Source organism: Channa argus, chromosome 4 (assembly GCF_033026475.1).
Source record: "Channa argus isolate prfri chromosome 4, Channa argus male v1.0, whole genome shotgun sequence".
Taxonomy (NCBI): Eukaryota; Metazoa; Chordata; class Actinopteri; order Anabantiformes; family Channidae; genus Channa; species Channa argus.
Window position 1 is genome coordinate 5,409,504 of NC_090200.1, and position 26,721 is coordinate 5,436,224.

At 46.6% G+C, this 26,721-nt stretch overlaps 1 protein-coding gene across 3 annotated transcripts in view; it reads right to left on the minus strand.

Moving 5' to 3' along the window:
• Window positions 1-23,465, minus strand: part of LOC137125972 (Krueppel-like factor 7) — a 32,874-nt gene extending 9,409 nt beyond the window's left edge. For 2 of the 3 annotated variants that reach the window (XM_067502281.1, XM_067502278.1), the window contains exons 1-2: window positions 20,476-20,688; window positions 2,328-2,955 (exon numbers count right to left, since the gene is read on the minus strand). In XM_067502281.1, coding sequence (XP_067358382.1) covers window positions 2,328-2,955; window positions 20,476-20,577 — 730 coding nt within the window. In that variant the 5' untranslated portion in view covers window positions 20,578-20,688. Of the gene's footprint in view, window positions 1-2,327; window positions 2,956-20,475; window positions 20,689-21,750; window positions 21,934-23,344 lie in introns of those variants that run through there. The other variant, XM_067502280.1, reaches the window with a different exon arrangement.
• Between the last annotated feature and the right edge of the window lie 3,256 nt (window positions 23,466-26,721).

The following is a 26,721-nucleotide window of genomic DNA, read 5'->3' on the forward strand; positions in this document are numbered from 1 at the left end:
TGTTTAAAGCCAACAAGAAAAAGCTGCAGCTATTTTCCTCGAATCGTTCGGCCTTTAAACAGAGTGGCAGAAGCACGGGGTGATAAAATAAGAGCATGCGAGAGACAAGTATGAAAACACTGGCACGGAACGAAGAGAACACGGCAACATGGAGAAAGTGGTAGAGAGAGGCAGAGAGAGAGAGAGAGAGAGAGAGAGAGAGAGAGAGACCGTACAGTCTCCCCGTTTTCACCCGTTCTCTCACTCTGCCCAAAATCTAATTGTACCATTCCTTATCTGCCATAAGCCTATTCACCAAAAGCTCTACAGGGCACTGTCATTTCAACTCAGCCCGTCTAATTCCAGATTAAATCGTAGTCTTTTCTCCGTCAGTAATTTATGGAAATAACAACTAAGAAAAAGAGGATTTGAGTAATGACATCTTTAAACGTGTCAGGATAATGGGTCGGTGAATGGGGGAGCCTGTGGCACCGCTGTCGTTTTCTGAAGAGGGTCGCTCAGCTGTACCCCCCCCCCCCCCCCCCACACACACACACACACACACACACACAGACACACTCACACACACTCACACACACATTCCTTTTTCCTGTCCTCATCTACTCTTCTCCCGTCTTTCCTTTAGCTTTCGCGGGTCCTTCTGTCGCCTTAAGTCGACCCCCCCCCCCACACACACTTTATCATTCTACTGCACCTCCCTGGTTTTCAATAACAAGACAGATGCTCTTTGGGTTTTAGTCCGAGCACCTCCAGAGACGATGATACGTTCGAGGGTGGAGGTATCCTTTATGGTTCTATATGCTACACTATATGCCATAAAATCATCATCCATCCATCTTTCTAACAGATTATATCTTCACCATCATCATATACATTTTTTAGGCAATTTTCCAGAGGCTTAAGAGTAACTGACAACTACAATCAGTTCTGAAGGTAACAGGTCCACTACTTTATTAAAACGTTGAGTCTAGCATAGTCTAAAATGATTTACTAAGTAGGGAATTTAGCCAAAGAAAATTAATTAAATTAAAGTTATGTTTTAAGCATTTGATACTTTATATTTATGCACTGATTAGGCTAATTGAAGATGTAAGTTGGATTCAATGTGCACAACGTTGCTGTTAGCTTTGGCTCTGAGAGCCTGTGATTTTAGGACATTCGGGCAAAAATGATGAACATCTTGAAAACAAAAGCAGCTGCGAGGCTGTAAACCATGAAACATTTAACACGTGCACTGCTTCTTTGGCTCATTGCAGCCTCAGTACCAATCCGAATAAATACAAATATAACAGAAGTGATGCAGAGCTTGCGGACAGGTCTTTGTGGCTCCGGTGATCTGTCAGCCGAACAGTTTAAGGATTTCAATTGCAGGGAGGAAACAAATCTAATTTGTGTCGCTGTAACTTTATTTAGCATGATGGACGCTCTTTGCTGTACATCCCCGCTGCTTAGACACATGTAAAGAAACAGTTGTCCAGATGGCAGCCATCCATAGATTTGAATTCGTTTTTCCAAACCTAGGTCTCTCAAATTCATCTCATTGTACCCCTGAACACTTTTCTTAAAGCCTGGTAAAGATCTGCCTCCTTTCAACCTTAACCCTGCTAATTCGGAACATTTAGTTAAATGATTTTGGTTTTAGCTTAATTATTGAATCACATCGACAGATGGTCTCCCTTTTGACCTCTCTCACACTTTTGTCATTTAAGCATTTCTATCGTCTCAAAATGATTCAATCGGACCAGTCTCCACCTTCAGATTGAGAACCAATGACCTAGACTTTCAGAGCGTGTAGAGGACGAGAAGGCCTGAAATAAACCGAGGAAATGGCAGCCTATCCAGGTCAATCCATCCATCACTGTGCAGTTACTCAGACGGAGGACAGCTTTCCGACAGGGGTCTGAGTGGTTTAGGATTGAGATGGAAGAGCGGGAGAGTTATAGCTCCTGGACCCCTCCCCCCTCACCCTTTCCTTCTTGAGAAGATCCTTGACAAGAAGCACCCGTCCTGGTTTGACAGAGAATGTACTTAGGCATAAAGAGAAATGGGTTTTCTAAAATCATTATCTCATTATTTCTATCTCACGTACGTGGTGATATTTCCATATGCCACAGAGGGGGGACCATTCTATGATTTCAGAGCCGTTACTTTCTTGTCACTTTGTGCACTTTGTACATGTTTGCATGACAGTGAAGTGGGTGGATTTGCCTCAGTTATCTCAGGTTATCTAGGAATTCGGGAACCTGACTTTATCCTGCTGATCAGGCAAACTGAAATAAATAATCTCCCTACCTACAAACTTCATCGGGCATACGACTGATTCTTACCTGTGTGCGTCCTCTGATGAGCTTTTAGGTGGGAGCTCTTGGTGTACACCTTCCTGCAGCCGTTGAACTGACAGCGGTGGATCCTTTTCTTGTTCTCTGGCAAATCACCGACCCCGATCACGCACGCGGCCCCCTCCTCTTCATCTTTCATTCGAACAGGGAGCGTGTGTGTGGCGACCAACTGGGCCGCGCTAAGCCCCACCTTCCTGGCGACCAGCTTCAAGGTGAGCGTCCCATCTGCCGAGGCTGTCAGCGTCTGGTTGGGTTTGACGAGGTGTCGGCCAAGTTCTGGGGATGACGGCGGCGTGAGGGAAGTGACGGCGCTCAGCTGGGCTTGGTGGAGTCCCTCCGTCCTGTCTACGTTTTCCAAACTCTGGCCTTTGGGTTTGAGGTCCTTTTTCATTGCACCGGCAGAGGGGAGGTTCTTCCGTGTTGGGCAGAGGATCACGGGAGGTGGACTTGGAGGCTCGGGTAGGCTGGGGAGGCTGGGGAGGAGGGCGTCAGCCAGCTCTTCCTCGCCATCATCCTTAAGATAGGCCGGAGTTAGGAGACCATCCAGGTCTTGGTCGAACAGTTCAGACAGGCGCTTGGGCTCCGTCTGCAGATAACGCTCCAATTCCAGGCAGGTCTACAAGAGGGAAAATAGGGAAAAGGGACTCAATTTACAGTAGATTCAATTCAAGCAAGTTCACATATTTGGGTAACTGCACTAAAAATGACCATCTTCGCTCCCAAATCCCACTTGACAATTTCAGCAGCCATCAGATCATCGGATATGCCTTCACACGCCGCGGGAAGAAAATCTGCATGGTGCCATCCACTCACCCAGACAGGCAATGTAGCAGCTCTGCCAGCAGATAGCCACCGAGTCAGCCGGGATTACCTGGCACCTCCAGCTCGATGGCTTATTACACACTGATTGATTGCAGCCGCTGTGGCGCGGAACGAAAAGTGAGTGGATGGCAGGAGAAGAAATTCTAAACAGTACAGAACTCCTATCAAACAACATTTTATAGAGCTTTGACAAGCCATGTGTGTACCAGCTCCTAGTGAGCCAAGATAGGAAGATTTATTCAGCTGTAGTTATGGTCTGCTTCATTCCCATTACTCCAAACACCTCTGCCCCGTGGTGGGCAAATAAAAGCCCGTATCCCCGACTCGTGTGAGCTGGCGTCCTGAGAAGTCTATTACTTTACAACCGCAACAGAAAAAAAAAAAAAAGCTGGCAAGGTACTAACAGTAGAGTCAGCGAGCGAAAGAGACGCCCCACGTCCAAGGATGAAGCTATTATGTTTAAATGGACGGCGCCAGTTTGATCCCTGGGATCGTTGTGTTTCACTTGTAGCCACTAACCCGTTTTGACAGCTGAGATGGGGGCTAGCAGCTCCACCGGGCGCGTGCTACTCGCCACTTCATTTGTGTGTAAATAGGCACTGACAGACTGAGTAGCTAGTTCCATTATCAGGAATAAGGTTGTACAGACTGCACACATCACAGACATTTACAATCTTACAACTCCCAGCAACCACCGCCTTCAGCACCCAGCCCAACCCTGTTCACACCTTCTAAAAATAAAACCACACTTTTTTTTTTTTTTTCACCCCCTTCTTTTTTTTTTTTTTTTAAGAGGGAGTGTCGGTTGCTAAGGGTGTGCATTCCACCTCTGAGTTTTCTTCTTCCAGGAACGAAAAAAAGAAAAAAGAAAAAAGCATTTGTTGCAGTGGTTTGGTTTTTCTTCTTGTTGTTTTTTTACATCAAATTTTTCTTTTAAACAGCTGCTCATCTACATTGAGAAGTGAAAATAATGCACCACATCTCCTCCCTTTACTGCTTCCTCCGTCTTACTTCCTCCTTTCACAGCACAGTTAAATACTGGAGCAGCCGAAAACCCCGATGAAGGAGGGGACAATAGCATGCTCTGACCTGCGAGGTATGGAGCAAACAACGAACATGCTCTGTGATGTATTTCAGCCGCTCTACCTGCCTTCTCACCTTCGCTCCCCTTCTCACTCATTGCCACTATTACCCTTCTCCTGCCTAACCCACTATCAATTCCCCCAAATCGCCCCTTTTTCCTTCTCATTGTTGTCTTCTCCTCTCCCAAGGTGAGGACTAATTATCCGCTAAAACCAGCCAGTTAAGGGGACTTTATTCAGCAAAACGCTGAGGACTGCAAACCAAGGGTGTGTGTGTGTGTGAAGCGGAGATAGTTCGAGAGAGCGGAAAAGAGGATAGAAGCGGATAAGTGAGTGGGGGTCTGAGTGGAAGGTGAAGATGAAGGAGGAGGAGGAGGAGAGTGATGGAGGGACAAGGTGAAGCAGGCAGGAGAGGAGAGAGAGGGAGCGAAGGAAGGTCTTGACTTCATTTTCCCAGCAGGGGGGTGAATCCTTTTTGGAAGTGTGACATTTAGCGTAACGGGATCCTGTCAGCGGGCAAGCTATGGGTCTCACACACACAAACACATGCCTAGAAGAGGGTTCACGCACACTAAATGTTAGGTTACAACCCACAGTGATGTGCCAGGATGTGCTCGGATGCGACGGCAAGGGGTGGAGCGCGCGCACATGTCTGCACATGTGCGCCCGCACTAATAAGTTTATGTATGCAGGAAGAGGGATGAAAGAGGCTGCAGGTACGACAAGCCTATCATGCATTCCTCTTTCCTGCTATCACTCTGTCAAGGCCCCCCCCAACACTCTTTTTCTCCCTCTTCCTCCCCCTCCCCCTCCAGGTGGTGACATTAACATTGTTGGAGAGAAGGTCATGCATTTGATCAGCAGTTCCTGTCTGTGGAGTGTGGGTGTAATTGTTGTATGGGAAATTATGCTAGATTGCACGTGTGTGTGTGTGTGTGTGTGTGTGTGTGTGTGTGTGTGTGTGTGTGTGTGTGTGTGTGTGTGTGTGCTCATAATTTTGCAAGCGCATGTTGCATAATTATCCTACTCTGTGTGCAATTATGCAGGTCTTCTATGCGTGTTTGGTTGAACACCTACGCGCATGCATAAACACATCTATTTGCTGGCCTTGTGGCTTGACGTGAACTGTGTGTGTGTGTGTGTGTGTGTGTGTGTGTAGGCAAGGAATGAAGAGCCAAAAGCAATGCAAAATAGCCAAGATTAAAGAACGCTCCTGGGCCGCTTCAACTCTATTTGGACAAAGTCCGATCTGGAGAGCCAGCATCAATTGGCTCTGCACAAAGCCAGGGTCTATTTCCTAAAAGGCTTTCAGGACGATTCCTTCACATGAGCCAGGATAAGCGGAGACAATCCAAAGGCTGTTCCAGCAGCCCCACCTCCACCCACAAACCTAAGAGAATAATTTCAGTGGCACAGGCTGGTGGAGGGACTCGGGACTGTCCTTCAACCCACATTCGAGCTTCTGTATTATCAAGCATTTTCTCTTTTCATAAGACAGTACGTCCAGTTTTAATATACCATCCATCCTGACACCCATGAAAAGGCAGATCAAGCTCTATTTTACAAAAGGTGGGTGCATGAAACCTATTTTGATCTTTTGGTCCATGACAAGTCCCTTCAAAGTGACCTCACAGATCTTTCTCTATACACAGCACCTTATGTCATAACACTCATAGCATATGAGTGACTGAAATATGAACCATCTAGAGTTAAGGCTGGAGTCACAGGAATCCTGTCGTTTTTACTCCACGTCCTCTTTGTTCCCTTTTTCCCTGGTAAAAACTCGTGAACATTTAAATCAAATATTAAAATGCTTAAAAGCATCTAACAAAATGGCAGAAGTGACCCATGTGCACTTTCTTTTCTCTTTAATTTTTCTTTGCAGACACTATAACCGAAACTAAAACTGAATCTTCAAACGCACACATTGAGACACAGTGTGTCACACACGCAGCATACACACAAGTTAGTGGGGCTTAAAATACAGCAAGCGTGACAAATATTCTCACAAAGCCAAACAGGCTGAGTACTGTGAACCAGTCCTCATCTACTTTTTATTCTGCGACGTTTGAGTAAAAAAAAAAAAAAAAAGTCTCGCCCTCTCCTCCCCTTCTCTGCCATGGGGGCCCTTGGCCTGGCAGCTGATCCTCTCTCCTCACCACCTCCCTTCACATTTGGCCTGTACCGAGCCGCCTGCCATCACCATCAAAGCGCAGGCTGCCTCCCAACTGTTAGAACCCCGCTACGGCGCTAATAAAAAGCCTGGGTTATAAATATGAACAGAAGAGCATGCATAATGCCCTAAAGGAAGGCCCAAAACACCACTAAGCAGCTAAATGGAATGGGGTGGATACGGCTCATTAATTTTGGGACGATTGTGTTTAGTTTTTACAGATTCTTTGATAGAGACAATGTGCTATCAATAAAATTCCAAATTATAAGGGGGGCTGGGAGCCGGACGACGTGATGCAGCACTATTAAATGCAGCGCCGTTAAATGCAATGAGGGCTGGGTGGGGGGCGTGCTGTCACATCTTTTCAGATATGAGCCATGATTCCCTGCAGCATCATCCTTCCAGGGCAGCAGGATTGTGGTTAAAGTCGAGACTTTGATGGCCAGTCTAGATCATTAGACACAATTTCTGAGATATAAAATGTATCTTAATAATATGAAGAGGATTTTTTTTTTTTTGCAGCACGTTTCACAAAAGCAATGGTTTGACATTTTTGGACATTTTGTTCTACTTCATTTAATTTGCTTTGTTTACAGGTGGTAAGTTGAACGGTTAATGCCGCTCTCATGCCTGTAAATCTGCAGCTGGAGACTGGAAATGTGGGAAACATCCAGGCATCCTGACAAAATCTGCTGATCAGCACATGCAAAAAAGCGTTAAACTGCTAGTTGTTCTCCCCTATTTCCAGTCTTTATGCTAAGCTAAGCTAATCAGCTTCTGGTTCCTGCTTCAGATGTATCATACATTTACTGGTTTTCGTTCTTAAGTTTTGGCAACAAAGTAAATGTGCACTTTCCCTCCGAAATGTTGCGTGGCAGAGTCTGTGAAGGTCTAACATTTATTTGAACTGGTTCTTTCCTCACTTTGCATTTTATTTTGAAGGGTTAGGCTGCTACACACATGTATGGCGTTGCTTGTGATGCATTCACTACAGCAAAACATTGTTTGCAAAGAATCTGCTTTTGATCTCCATCGTTTACAAATGGGAAAAAGATTCCACGCTGGTTTCTTGCTGTTTGTAATTCTGGAACACACTTGGCACATTTATCGAAAGAAAGCTTTGGACAGGCACTTAATACAGAGAGTGTGTGTGCGCATGCATGTATCTTATCCTGCCATGGTGCGTTATAGGCCCTGTCTCGCATTGATTGGGTGAGCCGGGCCAAGCCATCACTTTGAGGTGACAGCTAAATGACCAGTAGCCTTAAGCAGTGGCCATCTTGCCAACAGCCTTTGTGTGTTTGTGTGGGTGTTTGTGTAGCGGTGCCTAATCAATACGAAATGATACAGCACAGGAGCTCATCAGCGGTGGCCGTCGCAGCTGACAGAGATGGTAATCTATAGCCTCGCTGTGTACTCCCCCACCTGCGTGCACGCACACACAATCGCACCAAATCTCCAAAAAGCACCCCCTCCCCTCTAAGCTCCTCTTCAGGGTCTCCGCTCCTTCCTCTAAGCTTGCTAAGAGCTCCAGCCCCCACATTTCAGACTCCTTGGAGAGCAGCATGGCGTCATCGGCGGATCCCAGTTGAGCGAGGGGGAACCTGCCTACAGGCCAGCAGGAGGAGAAGGGTGGGGAGGGGGGGGGGCGACTGGGGAGATTTCGCTTCATTTTCCTCGACACTGATCTGAATAGCAGCGCGCCCTGATGTCGCCCTGTTATTCTCAGTGGTGACAGCAGCAGGGGGTGCAGTGTTTGGCCAGGAGGGATCTCAGAGCTCCTGATGCTCCGGAGCAACAGAGCAGAGGAGAGACAGAGGGAGCACAGACACAAAGAGAAAAAGCTGGAGGGTAGAGACAAAGCTAATTTATCTGCCTTCCCAGAGAGAGACAAGAAAGAGACAAACAGGTTAAAGATGAAGAATTAGGCCTTTACACAAGCTATGCAAAAAATTTTGTTAAAGATTACGAAAGTTTGAATATATATATATTATATATATATATATATATATATATATATTGGAAGAAGAAGGAAAGAAAGGGACAGATATGAAAGCACAGAAAGCAGACAGGAGCCCTCCTCCTCTTCCTCCTCACTGACTAACTGCTTCATCTCTCCAGGCAGCCGAGCCTCACCTAGCTTCAGATAACACACCACGGAAACAGCTTAATTACACACACAGCCTTATCAGACGACATTAGCCTCACAGTAATAATCAGAGCTGCCGTCAGCCGCTCCGTCAAAAGCCTGGCAATGCAGCACCTCGAGGCGGTTTCACACAGCGTGAGCCCCGAGCTGATAACAGACACCGCCAGTTGTTAAATCACAATTTGCTGACGGTGTTTGAGGAAATAATGCACATTTGGTTGTAAACTTGACACCTCCTTCACACACAGTTGGTTTGCGTTTGGACAGGTGCGCAAATAGACGTTGAAGCGCAGCATATTCCGTTGTGTTTTGCCGGACTTTGATTTCTGCGTTCCCTCTTTAACACGCTGCTCTTTAAATTCCGTTCCGTTCCTTCACAGAACAGTTCAGTTTGCTACTTTTCAGGCGAGACATCTCCACACTGTGCCCTTGGTTACCGGAGAATTACGCGACGCGTGTGTGTTTGTGTGAGACGGGGGATCTTCAAAGCACCTTTCATCTAGAAGGAAAGCCACAATGATGGAGCACTTAGAGCGCAGAAACCTGGTGACCTCTGCTTAATGGAGCAGAAAGACATTTCCCGTTGCCTTCTCTGAGTAGACACAACAAAAAATAGCACAGAACAGCATCATTATAACGACATGGACCTCCCCCTTTGTCTTCCCGTAACGCAACAGAACCACTAGTATAAAAAACTGCTTGGCAAAAATGCCATATTTAAAGGCATTTTGGAAGTTGGACATGTGCAAGACATGGACAAAAAGTGCTCAAAACATGGAAATCGGAAGCCCTGCATTGCCGGGACAACTTAGGGGGGAACGTAATATTATGAAAAGCTCCAGAACTCGGACAAACATGCAAAGATCGAAGGGTTCTAAGGGCGACCGTGCTGCTTTGAGAACAATGAACCCAAATAGCCCTTCAACAAACTCCTTCCCCCAAAACTGCTATTGCTTTTAAGCTTTATGTCCTTACAGTGTGTAGCAAGCTGTGTACTCTGTATTTTTCAATAAACGGCGGCAGATAATGCATCTTTCCACACAGACAAAGCAACAAACGCATCCTCTAAATGCTGAAAGGAGGTTGACAAGTAAACTGATTGAACTTGTGAAGATCCGCCGACCTTGACAGCGACGCAGGCGTTATTAAAAGGTCTTAGGCCCAGGATACAACAAGTGCATTGCATATAAAGACCTCAATCATCCATCGAAATAGCTTGTGACAAAGTGTGAAAAATGTCTTTGTTCGGGTATTGAGTCGAGAATAGGAGAGGTGAGGAGGGGGGGGGGGGGGGGGGGGGGGGGGCATGGGGGAGAGAAAAGAGGAAGCATCTTGAGACTGTAGAAGATGAATGATGGAGAGGAGGATGGAGACTGGAGAGTAGAGCAGAATAGCAGGGCATGGAGGATAGGGATGAAGAGGAGGAGGGGGTATAATCCCAACGACTGAAGCCGTGTTGCACTCGCTGGGGAGGGGAACTCTGTCTCTCTTTAACTGGATTTGGGTGAGCTGCTGTTTATCGGCGTATGAGTCGCCAAGCGCTCCCTCTCAGCTGTCAAAACCACCCTAATCTAATCAGGAGACATTTCAGCCATTTGCTTTCAACACGCCAGGAGTGCAGAGTGGACATGTCTGTGCGCTCGTGTGTGCCTGTGTGTGTGGCGCGCAGATAGAGGGGGTCGGTGACAACAGTGGTTTTACATCGAGGTTAGCCGCTTGCAGCAGGATTTGGGGAGTCTGTGCTCCGGATGTGGGGACCCCATTGTGTGCGGCAGGCTGGCTAATCTTCATTACCGCACACAACGACGGGTGCAAGAGAATGGGGGCCTTGGCTGGAAAAGGCACGGAGAAACAAAAGGGCGGCGAGCAGCGAAAGAGAAAGAGGGAGAGGGGAGGAGGGCCGAAAATAACAGAGAGGAGAGAGGGGAGAGATAAAGGGAACAGTGAAGCGGAAAAACTCTGCTTCCTCCTCATACAGTGTCAGTCAGACAGGGCCGCTCGGCATCCCAATCACGTCCACAAACCGTGAAGTGCAACTGTGGCGCCGGGGCTGCGCTGATAAGAGCCAAAATGGTTCAGTCTTACATGCTACTCGTGGCTAAATAAGAAGACACCTCATCTCGTATGTGTGCGCCCTGCAGATGTTGTGTAACACTTAGCTTGTCTGTTGGGGGGGCCACACTTTCAAGCTCATTACAACACCGAACCCCGGGGTTGGCTAAGAAGTGAAGAGGGGTGAGGGGAGGGCGTTGCATGCTGCGAGCAGGAAGCGAGAAAAACAATCACGGGCAGCAAAAGCGGGTCAGTGGCGCAGTCTCGCAAGGCCGCGGCGGATTAGTTCAGGGTCGCAGACGGGATCGGATGCACGTGTTTACAGGGAATCTATGCAGTTATGCAAGAGTGGGACTTTCTGCGTATCCTGACACGGCGGGGCACTGTCCTTCCTGTCCTTTTATTCCCGCAGCAGTGCTTCCAAAACAAACCTGAGTGGCGAAGATTAGCCCAAGCCGCTTAAAATATTGAAAGGCATCTCTCCTCTCTCTCCTCCAAGAGATGTGCGCGAGCACAGGTCGTACGAGGATGGGCGGAGGCAGCGCGGCAGGGTGAACCCGCTCACCCTCCTTTGTGCCGAGCGGTCGGCTTTTCAGCAGGAAGCACAAGCGAAGTGCGAGGGACTTTTCACCTCAATTTCATCCTGACAATGTACGGCTGCTCAGTGGAGAGGGAAAGAGGGCGGTTAGATGCACTGAGAAAGGTGTTAGAAAGTAGTTAGCTTTTAGCTCTTTGTGTGATGGTGTGTGTGTGTATGTGTGTGTGTGTGTGCTTTGACTGGTATCAGACAAGAGGACAAGAAAAGAAGGTGATAAACAGAATAAGAGTGTTTTAAATAAAAGGGACAGTTGTGACAGAGCGAATCATGTGCAAAAGGAACAAGTGTGTGTGCTTGTGAGACATTCACACGTACAGTATTCACACCATCGTTGAACATTCGAGGACGAAAAAAAAAAAAAAAAAAGCTGCCACTTTTCTCCTTGGTTCACACACAGGTACAAACACACACACACACATAAACCCAATAAACTCTCTGTGAAGCTCATTTTCTTCCCTCTCTCACTCAAACAAACACACACATACACCAATGAAAATTATTGATGTGCTCTCTTATAAAACAGTGGCTGCTCCCTAAAGTATTCCTGGCAACATCACAGGCTGAAAATAGCTGCCGACCCAAATAATTTCCCTCGTTGGAACCGAGAAGGAGCCAGACCACAGCCACCGGCGACTGGCTTTACTAACTGGCATCAGTTTACAATGAAATAATATCTGGGGCAATAGACTGAATAACACACGGCGGTAAACTGGAGAGAGAGCGGGACGATGCTTTCGTCTAGCCACACGAAACGCTCGCCGAGACGGGCCGGGAGTGATTGGAGGAAGGGTTGGGGGGGACTGGGGGGGGGGGGGGTTCTTGTTAGCATAAGTTATCAAATTCTCTTTCCTGAAAACATGCAAGGGGGGAATTGGGTAGTGAAACATTTATGTGACAGCATCACTTTAGTTAAAAGATGGGAAAACGTGTACAGCAGGGGTCCTTAAATGTGTTTAAGCCACATGCTGCTATTTGCATAGATGTGTATAACAGATCTCCATATGGACAGTTGGTTGATTTACTGCAGCACAGACTGAATTTCTCACATTCAACATGATGAGATAACAGAGGAATGAATGCAAGTAGATGTGTCCTACCGGGGCACAAGTGAATTTAACGACAACAACATGTCCTCACTAACCCCGTAAGAGGTGCGGGACTGAAAAACCAACAGCCGCTGCATTCGCGCCGTGCGTCAAACCTCCTCCTAACCCTATTCTCCCTATTTCTATCCCTATTCTCATTATCAAATGGTGCATGATAATGAGCGACTGTGCTGAGCCTCCTGGCATGTGGAGCAGGTTCCTACCGACCCATATTTATGGTGGCGATAACAACAGATAACAGGCAGTGAAAGGGACGATAACATAAGAGGTAATGCACTGAAGATGACTATAATTTAACTCCATCTTACTTTTTAGGAAGGAAGACAAACAAGTTCTGCAACCAGACCTTTTGGAAAAAGCCAGTTGCCTTTTGCCTAAGGCCCTGCACTTATGTCCAGCCCACAAAACGCCACCCAAACTCTCTGCTTATACCACAAATTTCAAAGTAATTCCAAAACATTGTGCGATGACTCGTCCCCTAAATTGCTGACACACACGCGTGTGCAGGTCCATAGGGGGGGGGGGGGCTTGAAGAGATAGGGAGGAAGGAATAAACACAGATGTCTTTTGGCAGGCCAAATCTTAATTAGCACCGGGAGATTCATCTAATCAAAGGGTTGCCAGCCCATCATTAAAGCGAAAACACACACTGCTCCCCTCACATACCAGAACAGAACAATGGGAAACAGAGGTACACTGTCACGCTGATGAATGGCTCTTCCCGCAGGTCTCATTAAATCACAGAAGGGCACTTCCCAAGCCATTCGAAGAGTTAAGAAGGGTGCAAAAACGTCTCGCACCCTCTGCCTCTCCACTTGGACACTTTTTAAAGGCTGCACGTCAAAATTACATATCTTGTCAGGCATTGACATAGGGGCTAATCCCAATTCAAGCTGAATTTGCTTGGTTTGTGGATGAAAGTCGTATCTTATTCAGACAACTTGGCCCTGCAGGGGCTTGGAATGACTAAAACTACACCCCATACTCAGTTAGCTGGAGACACCAGTGTCTTTAGGGTGATTTGGGATTTAGCATCAGCTGCCGACAATGGGAAACATCCTTTATCTGTTTGACCACCCATCTGAGCCCTCGCCTCAGGTTTCAAGCTGCCGAAACAGCTACATCAGACTGTAAATTATAAATAAGTGGTGTCGAGCAGCTTTGAGAAACAGAAGCCAGAGAGTGTGTACCTTAAAAACACGGTATCTTTGGAGAAATGATACTGAAGGAGAGAAAAAAAAAAAAAAGGTCTTGACTCGCTGGCCAACCAGCCAGACAATCTCAAAGCATAACAGGTGGAAAAACAACAGTGGCTTTGCATGGCTGACAACCACAGCTGAGTGTTGAGGCTGGCATGCAAAGCGTGCGCACACACACACACACACATAATACCACCGATACACAAGCAAAACACTTTACTGGACTCTGCGACACCCTTAAGACAAGATAACAATCCCTTAAATGACTTTTACAACAGCACACGCTCTCCTTAAAAGTCAACAAGGCCTGCTTTGGCGATTTAGCCGTGAAGTTCGCCGATGACAGCCTTACTTTATAAACTAACCAACCGCTTTCAGAGCACGCCACGTCCTTGCGGCTGTCACCATCCTGGAGCTTGGGGCCGTGATTGATGACTGGCTTCGGATGACAACAACAAGCCGCTGTGTTTACTCAGGGCAAATTGCCCTTGTCTCTCATTCCCTTCCACCTTTCTCCCCCCCCCCCCCCCACCCTCTTTCTCTCTTTGGGGAGAGATGGTCCACATGGCTGGATCTCGAGTTTATGGATGGCTAGGAGTCCCTCGGGGTGGGATTAGCCTTGCAGACTGACAGCAAAACAAACAAATAAGCCAAAGCTGGTCTTCTTGCTTGCCAAGGCTGCCTAGCAACAGGTAGGGAGGAAGATGGGATGTTATCGCCTGGTATGTCACAGCCAATGATGGCAGTAAAATGCCTGGACATAGTGTGAGCGAGTGGATATTATCAAAGCCGGTAGATTTCCAAATGTATGAGCAGACTGGAAGATTAAACTCTTGTGGATGAAGTACAATAGCAGGTTTCACATGAAGGGTTTACACAGTCGAGGCTGTTTTGCAAAAGGCAACGTTGGCAACAATGACTGATCAAATGACTATTTACCTCTTTGATGGAGCCCTGAAAAACAGTTGGGATATTTAACTGGGTCTCAGGATTCAGTTAGTTGCACACTCAGAACACATTTTCTCATTAAATGAACTCTCCGCATCCTACGATTTCTTGGCTGCGCGCAGTGACGTCCTGCCGTCTCAGCTGGTCGCCTGGCGAGTTCCGAGTGACGACGAGACGAGATGAGACGAGACAGGAAATCGCTGCAATCGTCCCACAAGTGAATGACAAACTGTCGATTTCACAAATCTTTTCTGCACGTGTTAAACAGATTAGTCCAATTAGTGCACGGTACAGGTGTTAGTAGGTAGATTTTGGTACTTTTACAAAAAATGCCTAGTCTACCTTGTTTTCTGTGGACCTGTATCTCTCCTGTCCACTTATACATCATCTATTTGCCACAGAAGTCAAACCAGATATTTGCAGCAGCTCTTAAATGTATCATGTTTTTGACCTTTCACGGCTGAAAACTAGGAATTCATCTAAAATTACATGGGAATATTTTCGATGCAACAGTTCATTTGGGAAATTTTATCCTCAACCGTTTAATTCGTGCACGTCAAAAGGGCCAAAATCTGGTTGTGTAGGTCTCCCAAGTTCAACTTATTGCAGGCAGACTGACTTTAAACAGGGTTAAGGCAGGGAAAATCAGACAAGGCAGCTGTGACTCTGGCAAAACTGTCTTCTCAGAATGTTTTAAAAGAGCGAGAAGAAAAGGAAAGTCACAAGATAAAGAGACAGAGAGTCAGGGGGCGATTCCAAAGCATAAAACGAACGCCTCAGACTCCTCTTCCTTACTCTTTTTCTCCCTGCGGTTGCCAAGCCGGATGGCAGCAGCGAAGCATGTCGGATCACTGTAAGGTGCTGTAACGGCTTCCCGATTGCGCCTCAAATGATGTGAAAGTCATTGCCAAGCCATGTGTGCTGGTGTGAGGCGAAAAAAAAAAAAAGAAAAAGAAGAAACGACTGGCTCCTCTTCTCACTGTTAATCAAACCTGGGGTGGCTAGCGTCTCGCAGACGGAAGCCATACATAAAGATGTGCTTGTTCCCCCCCCCCCCCCCCCCCCAACACACACACACACTTTTCTTTTGGTCTTTTTTCTCTCCCGAGCCACCCCCTCTTCCTCTGGCCCTTCTCCCTCTCTCTCTCCTCGACAGGCATCAGACAAATGAATACTTCCACCGCCGTCCTCTCTCTCATCAGCACTTCCCCACCTTTTCATCAATGCCCATAAAGCAGTAGCAGGGAACTATCACTGGCAATCGCCTCTCAGCTGCCTGAGTGATGAGACAGAAGTGGCAGAGTTCACTAAGCGCTTTTATGGCAGAATGGATGTTACTGGGTCACGGGGTCGCTTGCACATCTCATTACACGAGGTACGCAGACGCACAAAGCCGTGCACCTGTACGTGACAGTGTGTGCCTACAGAGGGAAAAAAAATAAAAATACTGCGTCTTGATCTCGAGAGAATATGCTGTAAAATGACAGCACAATAATGAAATTTGCTTTCCTATACGCTCAGATCTTGGCAGGTGCACGAGAGGACGCACGCAGATAAATCAATTCCGACGCAAAAGTGTAAGACTGAGCTTCTAATGCTCCTAGAAAATAGCAAACACTGTCTTGTTAACAGGCTGCTGCTCAGGAGCCAAATTGACTTTTTACAGTTGCAGCTCATTTAATTGTTTATACTAATTAGATGAACTCACAGCTCTTTTATTACAAGACGTGCATCTTTTCTTAGAAGCGATGATTTGAGTAATAACCTTGTGGCTGAAATTTGCTAAACAAAGACTTCCTTTCATGCCTGAGTGCGTCACCGGCCAGGCCACGTCAAATAGATGCTGCTCGGCACCCGGCTCCTAGATCTTCTGACTGCTAAAACAACGCTGCGAGAAATCAATTTTCGGATTTGACATCTGCGCATCGCGAGGCAACGCGAGCGTGCGTGGAAATGCGCTGCAATGATAAAGAGTGCTGCTGTATTAGAAGTGACTGGGTTGAGGCCACTCTCCTGCCATCCATCACATTTTGAGAGGCTCTGTGCAAACAGGAGCAGACGTGAGTTAAACTAAAAGGGAATTAACCACATTTTGGATTTGGAGGGTGTCCAAACTTGATTTCAGGAATTCCACGTCTCCTGCTTACAGCTGATGTGACATTTTAATAAAGCCACAGGCACAGAACGGAGACACTGCAAGGAGCTCTTCAGAGACAAATAAGATTAAGTCCCCAGTTTGTCCTTCCTCCTCCTGATCGCAGCATACTGAACTGGGCCCATTGCAGGATTGATTTAATTTGCATTTGCATAAAATTGCATCAAATAGCAGCCAGGAAAAAAAAAAAGGTCACAGAAAAGACATGAAGTGTATTTGAAAGCTGGCAGGTTTTATTTTGGCTTCCTACACAACAAGAAACACATGCTCCAGACTTCTAAAATCACTCATTGTCATCGCTGGTCGGTGCTCCACGCAGCAAAGAAGACCAACTGGGGAGACACTGTTACCTGACAGCCGCCGTGTTACGACAGACCTGAGCAGTGTGAGCTTACACACAGCCGTGCAGAGATCAAAAATCCATACTGTGCTAACTCTATAAGAGGAAAGCTGGGGGGGGAGGAGGAGAAGAAGGAGAGGAAAAAGGAGGAACGAGGAATGGAAGAAGACGGGACGGAGGGGGCCGGTTGGCTCCGCTCCCCAGCATGCCTGCTGTGTGTGAGAAAGCAGCTGTGGCCTACTGAGGATTACATAACATACTGACACTCATACGCGCCAGCATACACGCACACAGACACGCACGCGGCTGCGTATGAATGCATATGGATATTTGATCTATGGAGTTTTGCTGCTTATCTTTTGTCTTTCTCCTGTCTTTCGTTCTGTCCTCATCGTGGTCCCTGGTCCCTGGTCCTGGTCGCCATGCTGATTTATCTCTCTGGCCAATGTCTCGGCTGAACACTACTTTATTAATAACCTGTTGTGGAGCCACTTTTCCCTCAGAGGCCTCAGCAAATGCACAAACTCACTCCATCTTTCTCCTGTTCCTCAGGACACCATGCCTTCCTATCTGTGTGTTCTTGTCACTCCTGGGGAGGGGCAGGGGGGGGTTTCAAGCCCACCGGACTGTGAAATGTGAAACCTTGCAGCTTGGGAGAATGTGCACGCTTAGCAACTTCATCCACCACGATGCTCGGCCCCCACAACCCCAAACAGAGCTGCTGCTGCTGCTGCTTTTGCCTGGGAAATGTGCATGTTATTGAGGCGGATAAACGTGGATGCATTTGAGCACGAGGCCTCGCAAATGGAGATGTTGCTCCTACTGCGTTTAGAAACAGTGAAGCCACCTGCAATCTGGCCACATCCTTAAATAGAAGCCCATAATGCAGCAGTGCAGCAACATCCAGACTCTTCCCCTGGGTAGACATCAGCCAGTGTGTGTGTGTGTGTGTGTGTGTGTGTGTGTGTGTGTGTGTCCTCAGGGAGTATGTATGTGTTAGACGCGTGTGCACCGAGGTCAGTGACAGAAAGCTATTTGTGGTGTCCGGTTATTTCTCTGCCATCAGGGTCAAGTGCTGTGGATGAGGGCACGTGATCAGTGGAGCCTAAAGGAGACTGAAAAATCTTTTGTCTTTTTTAATTCAGCATCTCAAATGCTCCAAAGATGCTGCTAAATTAGCCTTCGTCAAAGCAAGTGCAAAAGCAGTGAACAACAAACCATATCGGTTGTTGCAGAGATGCAAAAGGAACACATGCACCCTGTGCTTTATTAGGAAACGGGTTGCCCAAATGAGTAAGACCAGCTCTGCTTGTTCCAAATCCAGCTCAGCCCTGCTGTTTGTTCCAACTCTCAACCACCGACTGTACTGGGACTTGGGAGTGAGACGGCACAGTTCAGTTTGGCACTATCAGGTTCAATAATGGAACAAATAGCAGCCTCAAATGTACCAGACCTCCAAAACACTTTCCTCCTTTTTCTGCTCCCCATCCCCCTATAACCGACTGAATCATGCCTCACAGACACCAACAGGGGACACAGTCATCATTCTTGCCATCTCATCTCAGGGAGCCATTTAGGGGCCGACTACAACGGCCTCCTATGTCGCCAGCGCACCCCATAAAAGCATCAAATTCCAAATTGTGCCTGGAATACAGAGGGGGATTGCTCACTCGAACTGCAGGTCTTTTAGGGCGAGCCACAACCCATAATTCCTGCATTCAGGAGGGCTTCTTCATGTCACCACAATAAACAGAAAATCGCTTTGTGGTGGACTTCTCGGCACTGCATGAGAGGAGGGGGTTTCATGGTGACAGGACGCAGTGTAATGTTCGGATCTTTAATGAAAAGGGTTGTCGTCTTAAAAAAAAAACAAACACAAAAAAAACACAAAAGTTGCTAAAGGTGCACAAAATGGGTTTCTCCATTCGGCCCATAGACTTGAGGTTCAACAGAAGAGTCAGTTTTGATGACTTTTAACAGCAGAAAATAGAGATGCGCACGCAGCTACTACATTAAAACTTGGATGTGCTTAGTTAGGAGAAAGACCAAACTGTCGACAGTGTCCACATAACAGCTTTGCCAGTGTTGTCTAAACATACACAAATCTCTCTCAGGCTCTCTCTCCCTCTCCATTTCTCCCATTTGCATTAGTTATTGATTTTGATATGCATGCTGTGGGTGAGAAACTGGAAGAAGAAAATCCACAGCATATGGCGCATGTAGGCCCGAGTAATTTAAATCCACTGACAGTGAAGGCAGAGAGTTGGAGACTTGTTATGAAAAGATGCGTCGGTGGCTAACAGTAGGACGCCAATTAGGCTGCTTGGCCACAACGAATGGATCGCTGGTCACGCACCAGCCTCCTCCCCCCCCCATCCTTTTCTCTCTTTCCTTCTTACACATGGGGCAGAGATGTGGGGAAAGGCTGAAGCTTATATTACACGAACAATACCAGAATCACCATTTCCATGCAATGATTCCCCCCCCCCTCTTTTTTTTTTTTGGCCAGGTCAGTCAAGTGCAGTAAGGGAAGCATCATCATCACCACCACCACCAGCAGCAGCAGCAGCAATGCAGGTGGGCAGGCAGTTTCACGTGGCCCTTATCTGGGCCTAGATAAGAAAAAAGGGAAAAGTAGCAGGGCAGTTTAAGTTAAGATCATTTTCCTATGCAACTAAACTGAGACAGTTTGAGGAGTAATGGAGGATGAGAGTGTGCAACGAGGATTTGCTGAATAGAAATGTACTAGTAAATGTTAAACACACACACGCAGGTACAACAATGCACTGTCAGCTGTGCAAATTTGGGCCGAAACAGAAAATAGAGGTGTGATCCAGCATTAACAGCAGTAATGGTGCCGTGAAAGTGCCGGTGCGTCCCTCTACACGCATCCATCACCGTGCGGCCACGCGTGGATCCCTGCGTTCGTTTCTCCATATTCGTCCACCAAACTCGGATGGAGTAAGCGTGTGTGTGTGTGTGTTTGTGTGAGTGTGTGAGGGGCGGGGATGTGAAAGCGAACATGCAGATGGCAATAATTCTTTTTTTTTTCTCCCTGCACTGTATTCGCACATTTCTTTCAGCACCGCCTTTAAAGATGTTACATAGCCATGTTAGGTTATCTATTATGAATAAGAGAGGAGACTTACATCCACATCAGTAATCTGAGGGAAGCAGATGTATTATTCAAGACCAATTCAGTTCCTATTATGGGATTCGGGAGCTTCATCTCTTACGAAATCGCATTTGACAGCTTTATTACGCACCGCCATGCGTTCGCCTATTATACATTTTGCCATCTCTCAAATATTTGTCAGATATACGAGTGGTATAAAGCATTTTATCTCCTCATCTCTTCTCGAACTCCGCACATCTACGCTTCGGGGGTGGAGGGTGGTGGGGGGTGAAAAAAAAGTTGACGCCTGTATCCCGAGCGCATGTGTTCATAGATCAATCGCAAATCAGCGAGCGGAGTGCGTGGTTCCAGCTCTGCAATGAAAGTTGAGACGTACCTGCTGCCAGTTTTCCTCCAGCGACGGCATGGCAGAGAAGTAGCCGGTGTCGTGAACGAGCTGAAGTTCCTGAAAGATACTGTGGTTCGCCAAGACATCCATGCTGACGGTCGGTTTGTGGAAAAACAAGAACGATCCACGACAACTGTGCCTCCTTTTCTTGAACGTGTCAGACCTCTACATCCACTTCTTTCATATTAGTCCATACGTGAAAGATTATCCATACGTGAAAGATTAGTTGCTCAGATCAGCGGCTGGAACTGTGCTGTACCTGCGCGCATTATCGGACACGGTGCGTAAAAGAGACTGGAGGTGATGGAGGCTCCATGCGTGTTGCCAAAATAGACACCGATAGGGAGCCAGAGGATGGGGAGGGGCTTGGTAAACGAAGGGGTGTTGTTTAGTTTGTCAATCAACTCCCCTGTTTGTCCATTTAAGGCAAATGGGCGGCTGAGGAGCTATTAGAGCGGCGGCGGAGCGTGGAGAGGCGGGGTTTGGCGGATTGAGCGGGCGTCATTGGCTCCGGTGCCACGTCACTCATGCCAAATATGGGCTCGATAGGTGAGCTATTTATGGATGGGTATATTAGATTTGGAAGAAGCTCTGAAAGGCTAGTGCGAAAGGAGAAGCCGTGGTGTAAACATTGTGGCCATAAACAGGAGCTAGACTTTTCCACAGTGCAAGAAATATTTAATTCATATCAGATGCGGTGCACTACAGGCAGCCACACCGACTTTAAAGTGAACTCATTAAGCCAATGTATGCTGGTGCAGTGTTCCCCGTGTTCTGAAGTGGTGTTTGGACACTGTCAGTAACACAGATTTAGTGTGTCGTTTTGATTTCTAGTGGAATTATACCGTCAAAATTTGTGCACGGTGTCAAAATGTATACGTTTTTAATATGTGACATACGCAACTGCATGTGTGTGTGTGTGTGTGTGAGTGTGAGGAGAGGAGCAGAGGAGAGTGATGAATAAGTAGCCAAATCTTCGTGGATATGTCTTGTTTGGTGGTGTGAATAATGCTCCTGTGTAAGCTGTCCAAAACTGCACACTTTCATGCAAGCTCAATAGTATTCTCTGACTGTCTCTCTCTTACACACACACACACACACACACACAGAGTGTTGTAGAGGTCTGTAATCTCATTACAGTGCTAGAGGAGGCTAGCCGAGGGCCCCGGCTACATGATTTACACATGGCATTTTGAGAGGGAGAGCTCAGCTCAGACGGACGATGAAGCTCACGCTGACATTTATCCATTGCACACAACTCACTTTGGATGTCTTTCCTGCTCCTTTGTCCCCGTCTCCTGTCTGTCTCTCTTGCATCTCTCCGGGCTGCTTCTTTGCATTTCCTTCTCTGCCCCTCACTCTCAAAGTCTGGCCCCCTTTTGTCTTTGATGCGCTCCCCCTCTCTCTCTCCTTCTAGGATCCTGAGCACTGTGTATCTGTTTCAGCCTATGACGGAGGAAAACACACGACAGAGACATGAATGCAAACATCAACGCTTGTCATGTTGCTTGCAGCGGCAGGTCAACTGTAAAAAAAAAAACAAAAAACAACAACCTAAAAAACTGACAATGTAGCACAGCCCCCTCCTGTTTAGCCAATCTTCACACGGATGACTGGAGCGTAAAATATTTAAGAGGTAAATTCTGTTATTTTTATGCATTGTTCATGTTGTCCCGTGGAGAATAGGAGAGGCAACCGAAAGTGTAGAAGAAGCGGGTTTACTCTCCTGCAACTGCAACCAGTAATTAGTTTTCCATGTCATTACGATATCCGTCCGGTCTTTGCTCCTGTGCTGAGATTTGAAAGCATAAAATGACCTCAACGCGAGTCATCCACAAGGACATCTCACTGTTTTGTGGTTGCGCTGCTGCTTTACTCATTAAGTTTAGGTTTCATGGCTCGATTCCATGTTGCCACGTTGGGCAGAGCTTTGCTTAAGCTTGATGAGTAGAAATGGTTGCCTGCAGTGAAGACCCTCAAGTGATATTGTTGTTAATTGTGTTAAAGTGACTAGAACCTTGCTTCAAAGATGCAAAAAGATCTCAAACAGAAAAAGAAAATGAGCCCAAAAAGTTCAAAACCATCCGCACAGAGCCTGGAAAATCCTATTTTCATTTGTTTAGAGAATGTTTCTGGACCTACAGTAGTACAAATATATAAAGCTCATATAGTTGTAGAGTCTAAGCACTTTTTGTGGGGAAATATGTTGTCTTATTGTCAATATTGTCTTGTTAACGGGAACAATCTTAGCAAATTTGTCAGAAGCAGACAATAAAGATGAATCTCGTACAAAAAAGTTCAACATTACAGTAAAACATAATGTGCATATATAATTTTAAAGTCATAAACTGGCCTGAAGTCTTAAATTTTTACACCTATCAACCTCCATCATCTGCTTTATGGCTAAATAACAGCTTAGAAACTCTACAGCAAGCTATAAATCCACCTCAAAGACGTTTATCTTTGAGTTTGTGTGTGATGTTGCCATTGAAATTAACTGTGCTTTACACTTTAACGATCACGCGCGGTTATTTCCACCTGTCTTCACTCTGCAACTTGCTGGAAAAGTTCGCTGCAACTGTTCACAGTAGCTGGAATTAGCAGAATCGAAAGTCTCGTCTCGGTGCCTGTACTCAGACGCATGCGTATGCCCCCCCCCCCCCCCCCCCCCCCCCCCCCCCCCACACACACACACACACACACACACACACACACACACACACACACACACACAAACACACAACCACCACCACCACAGTCGGCCCGAAGCCCATGCATATCATAGATAAAAAAGTAAGTGCTCGCCATTATCCGTGGGCACACAGCGTTATATTGTGGATGCTGACATTGCTCTTACCTGGCAGTTGGTGCTTTTACTATATTAATAATGGAGCAGGCACCATCCATCATGGGGATATGAGGCTGCTAATCATGTCAGCTCCCTGCATATTCACTCTTTTCATCAAAAGTGGAGGAGAGGTGTAGTGGGAGAGAGGTAGAGGAAGACGGAGGGAGCACGGAGGTAAAGTGAGCCGCAGAGATAAACAAGGGAGAGAGCGGAAATGATAGAGAAAGAGAGAGGAAGAGGGGGGTGGGGGGTGGGGGGGGCAATATCACTGGGCTGATCACATGACAGATGCCCTTGGCCTTTTGCTGAGTGGCTTCCCTGTTGGCAGGAGTTAACCAGTATATTTAAACAGGACAAGACGAATGGGACCTCCACTCCCTCTGCTCACTGAACCAGTCTATTCCTATTCCAACTCACAGCCTTTCCCCCATGTGGGTATGTTAATGTGGGGAGCTGACATTGCCAGGGTTAAAACCTCATAACAGCATTTTATTGTAATATTCACTTTCCCTGCAACTTCCTTGTTTTCTCTTTTTACATATATATTTTTTTTTTTTTTTCTGAGCGACTTCTGCTTGAAGCGCTGAGAAAACAAACAAAGAAAAGTAATGACTTTTAATGCGTTGCGTTATAAAATCGGTGTCTTTGAAACAACAACAACAAAAAAGCAGTTTCACTTACTTTGAGGAAAATGAGGCCATTCTACGACAGCATTTCTTAAAAAACAAGTCGATTTGCATTGAAAATTGTACCTGGTGTTTGCATCGACACTCTCCCCAGCTCGCCTCTCTACCCATTAGTCTCCTGCAACCGAGGGACCTTGAGTGTTGGTGCTTAGCTTTGCTTCATTTTGCCTCATTTGGCGTAATATGACAACCACATGCCCAGATGTGTTTGAACATAACATTCGCAAAAATATGGCACATTTTCTTCCAGGTCAAATTTCCTCCGCGGAATATGATGATAACCTTCATATTTAGAGTGTATAAAATCACACATATTTGCTTCCAACATCTGTCCTTCAACATGCCTTTCTGCTCGGCCACCGGCACAGAAAAGGAAATTTGCTCGTGATTGATGGGCCCGGTTAAATAAAGATAAGATTTTGAAAACGTGGCCATATGTCTGCCGTATGCACTCTTTTGGCTCGGAGCCTGGATGCAGAGCATCTTCAATATCCTGCTGTCTTCTTGCTGCTGCTCCTCTATAGGGGAAGAGTCAAGGGAACAGGGACAAGGTGGAGGTGGAGGGCGGCGAGAGGAGGGGTGGATTTCAGAGCGACAGGCCGACCGAGGGAAGCGATAATGAGCGCTTGGGGCTGCCTCCTTCCCGCATGAGATAGCTGCAAGGGAAGGGAAGGGATTGGAGAATAGGGGGGTGCGGGAGAAAGCGCCCTCCCAGCTGGGTTATGTTTGATGCGACGCTGCTGCTTCCTACGGCGGGAAGAAGCGAGCGGAAACGCAGCCAGCGAGGAGGCCTGTTAAGTGCCAATTAGGTGACGATGAGTGGGAGACGGAAATATCCATTTGCACACAAGCAAAGCTGCAAGGAGGCAGGGAGGAGAAGTGAAAACGCGAAACAAATAGGGCCTAATCCCTGTCAGTATTCCCAGAGTCACTCCTCCTTCTCGCCCTCTTCCCCCTGCCACCCAGCCCCCGATCCCGCCGGTTAGGTAACATCAAACCAGCGTCAAGTGAAAATGTGGATTATGATTTGCCGTCCCATTTAGTGCTACCTGTGTCTGGCCCCCTTCTAAAAGCCCCTCAAAGGAGCATTCTGCAGGAGCCTGTGGCATTATGTCAAAGGACAATGCTCTGTGTCGGGCGTCCAATTAGTGACTTACAGATTTAGTGCACGACACCGAAAATATGGTTGTCAGTCGCAGAATGGCTTTTTAAAGAGTGCATGTGGGAGTGGTTGGTTAATTCATATGCATACCCGTCCATGTGGGTGTTCCAGAGCAAAATGATCACACCTCATCTGTTATCGCCATAAACTGAAACATAACTTGAATGTCAAGGAGAGTCTAGGCCAAAACGAGAAAGATATCGGGCACAAAAAAAAAAGCAAACAAAAAAAAAAAGACAATTTACAAATGTACATGAAAGAAGTTCAAGCAGCACTGCCAAGGAAAAAAAAACGATTTATGCATCCGGAAGCAGCAGACAAGAGACACTGCACAAAAGTCCTGCGAAGAAGCAGCTCACACTCCAAAAAAGCATCATGAGCTGGGTGGACTCACACACGGTTCACAAATCCTTTCATATTTATTTCACGTGACACTGTACAAATGAACTTAATAGATTCACAATGGCTTCAAATGTAAAAGCGTCATTTGAACAATGAGCCTTTTCATGTCCGAACTCCCAGTCAATCTAGCTTCTGTGCACGTCGCACATATGAGGCCCTCGTAATTTCCCCCGCCAGCCGCCTCAGACCTGCTCGCTCGCACCATACTGTGTTTTGTATATTCATGTGTGTACCTTCCTTTCCTAATCCTAGCTATTACTCGCATGGCTGGCCATGTCAAGGGGAGATTTGCTCACTCACAGTGAATGGGCCAATATTGACAGCACGCCCACCACATCGGCGATCGGTGTAAAGGCTTAGCGCGCACTAGATTCACAGGTTTGAGGCCTGGATTCAATGAGGAGGCCAGTGCGTTGGGAAACAATCCTCGCAGGGAATCTCCGCAAATGCTTAATGTTACACTGTCAGGAGTGATGATTTGACAGTAGGTGTGGATTTATGTGGCGCCCATGTGCTACTTCTCCTAATAGTGGCGTATTATGTAGTATTTTTCTTGTGCGAGGGGATTTTAAGCCAATTTGCATGGTAGTAAGGCAACGTTCTTTTCACAGCAGTGACCTAAATCCTGCAGGTGTGGGCACTTTCCTGTTGTATTTTCATTGATGTTCTTGGTACCCAGCACTTATGCCGCTGAGGTTTTGTAGATGTGCACGTGGCTGTTGATGTACAGCCCTGTACAGTCTCAGCCTCACAGACTCAGCCTCTGTATGCCAGTTCTGTCACCGTACGAACTAGAGCAGGTTATCAGACGAAATCTATCCCCAAATTACCCGAAGTTTGTCTTACTTGCTTAGACATTTGTGTTCATGCTGAAGTCACATTTTCAACAGTTAACGCACAATCTCACTTTGTTTGCACAAAGCTCTCGCACTGACGAAACATTCCGACCGTGTAACAAAAGCACGTTTTTTTCCCCTCAAACAACACAACTTGTACTCTAACTTTTTCAATTAGTCGCTACACAGTAGATGGAAATATACGAAATAAATCTAAATAAATCGCTTGCACTTTTTTGCTATGACTAAAATTATGGGCACAAATATGCAACAAATCAAAATGAAGACATAGGTGTTACA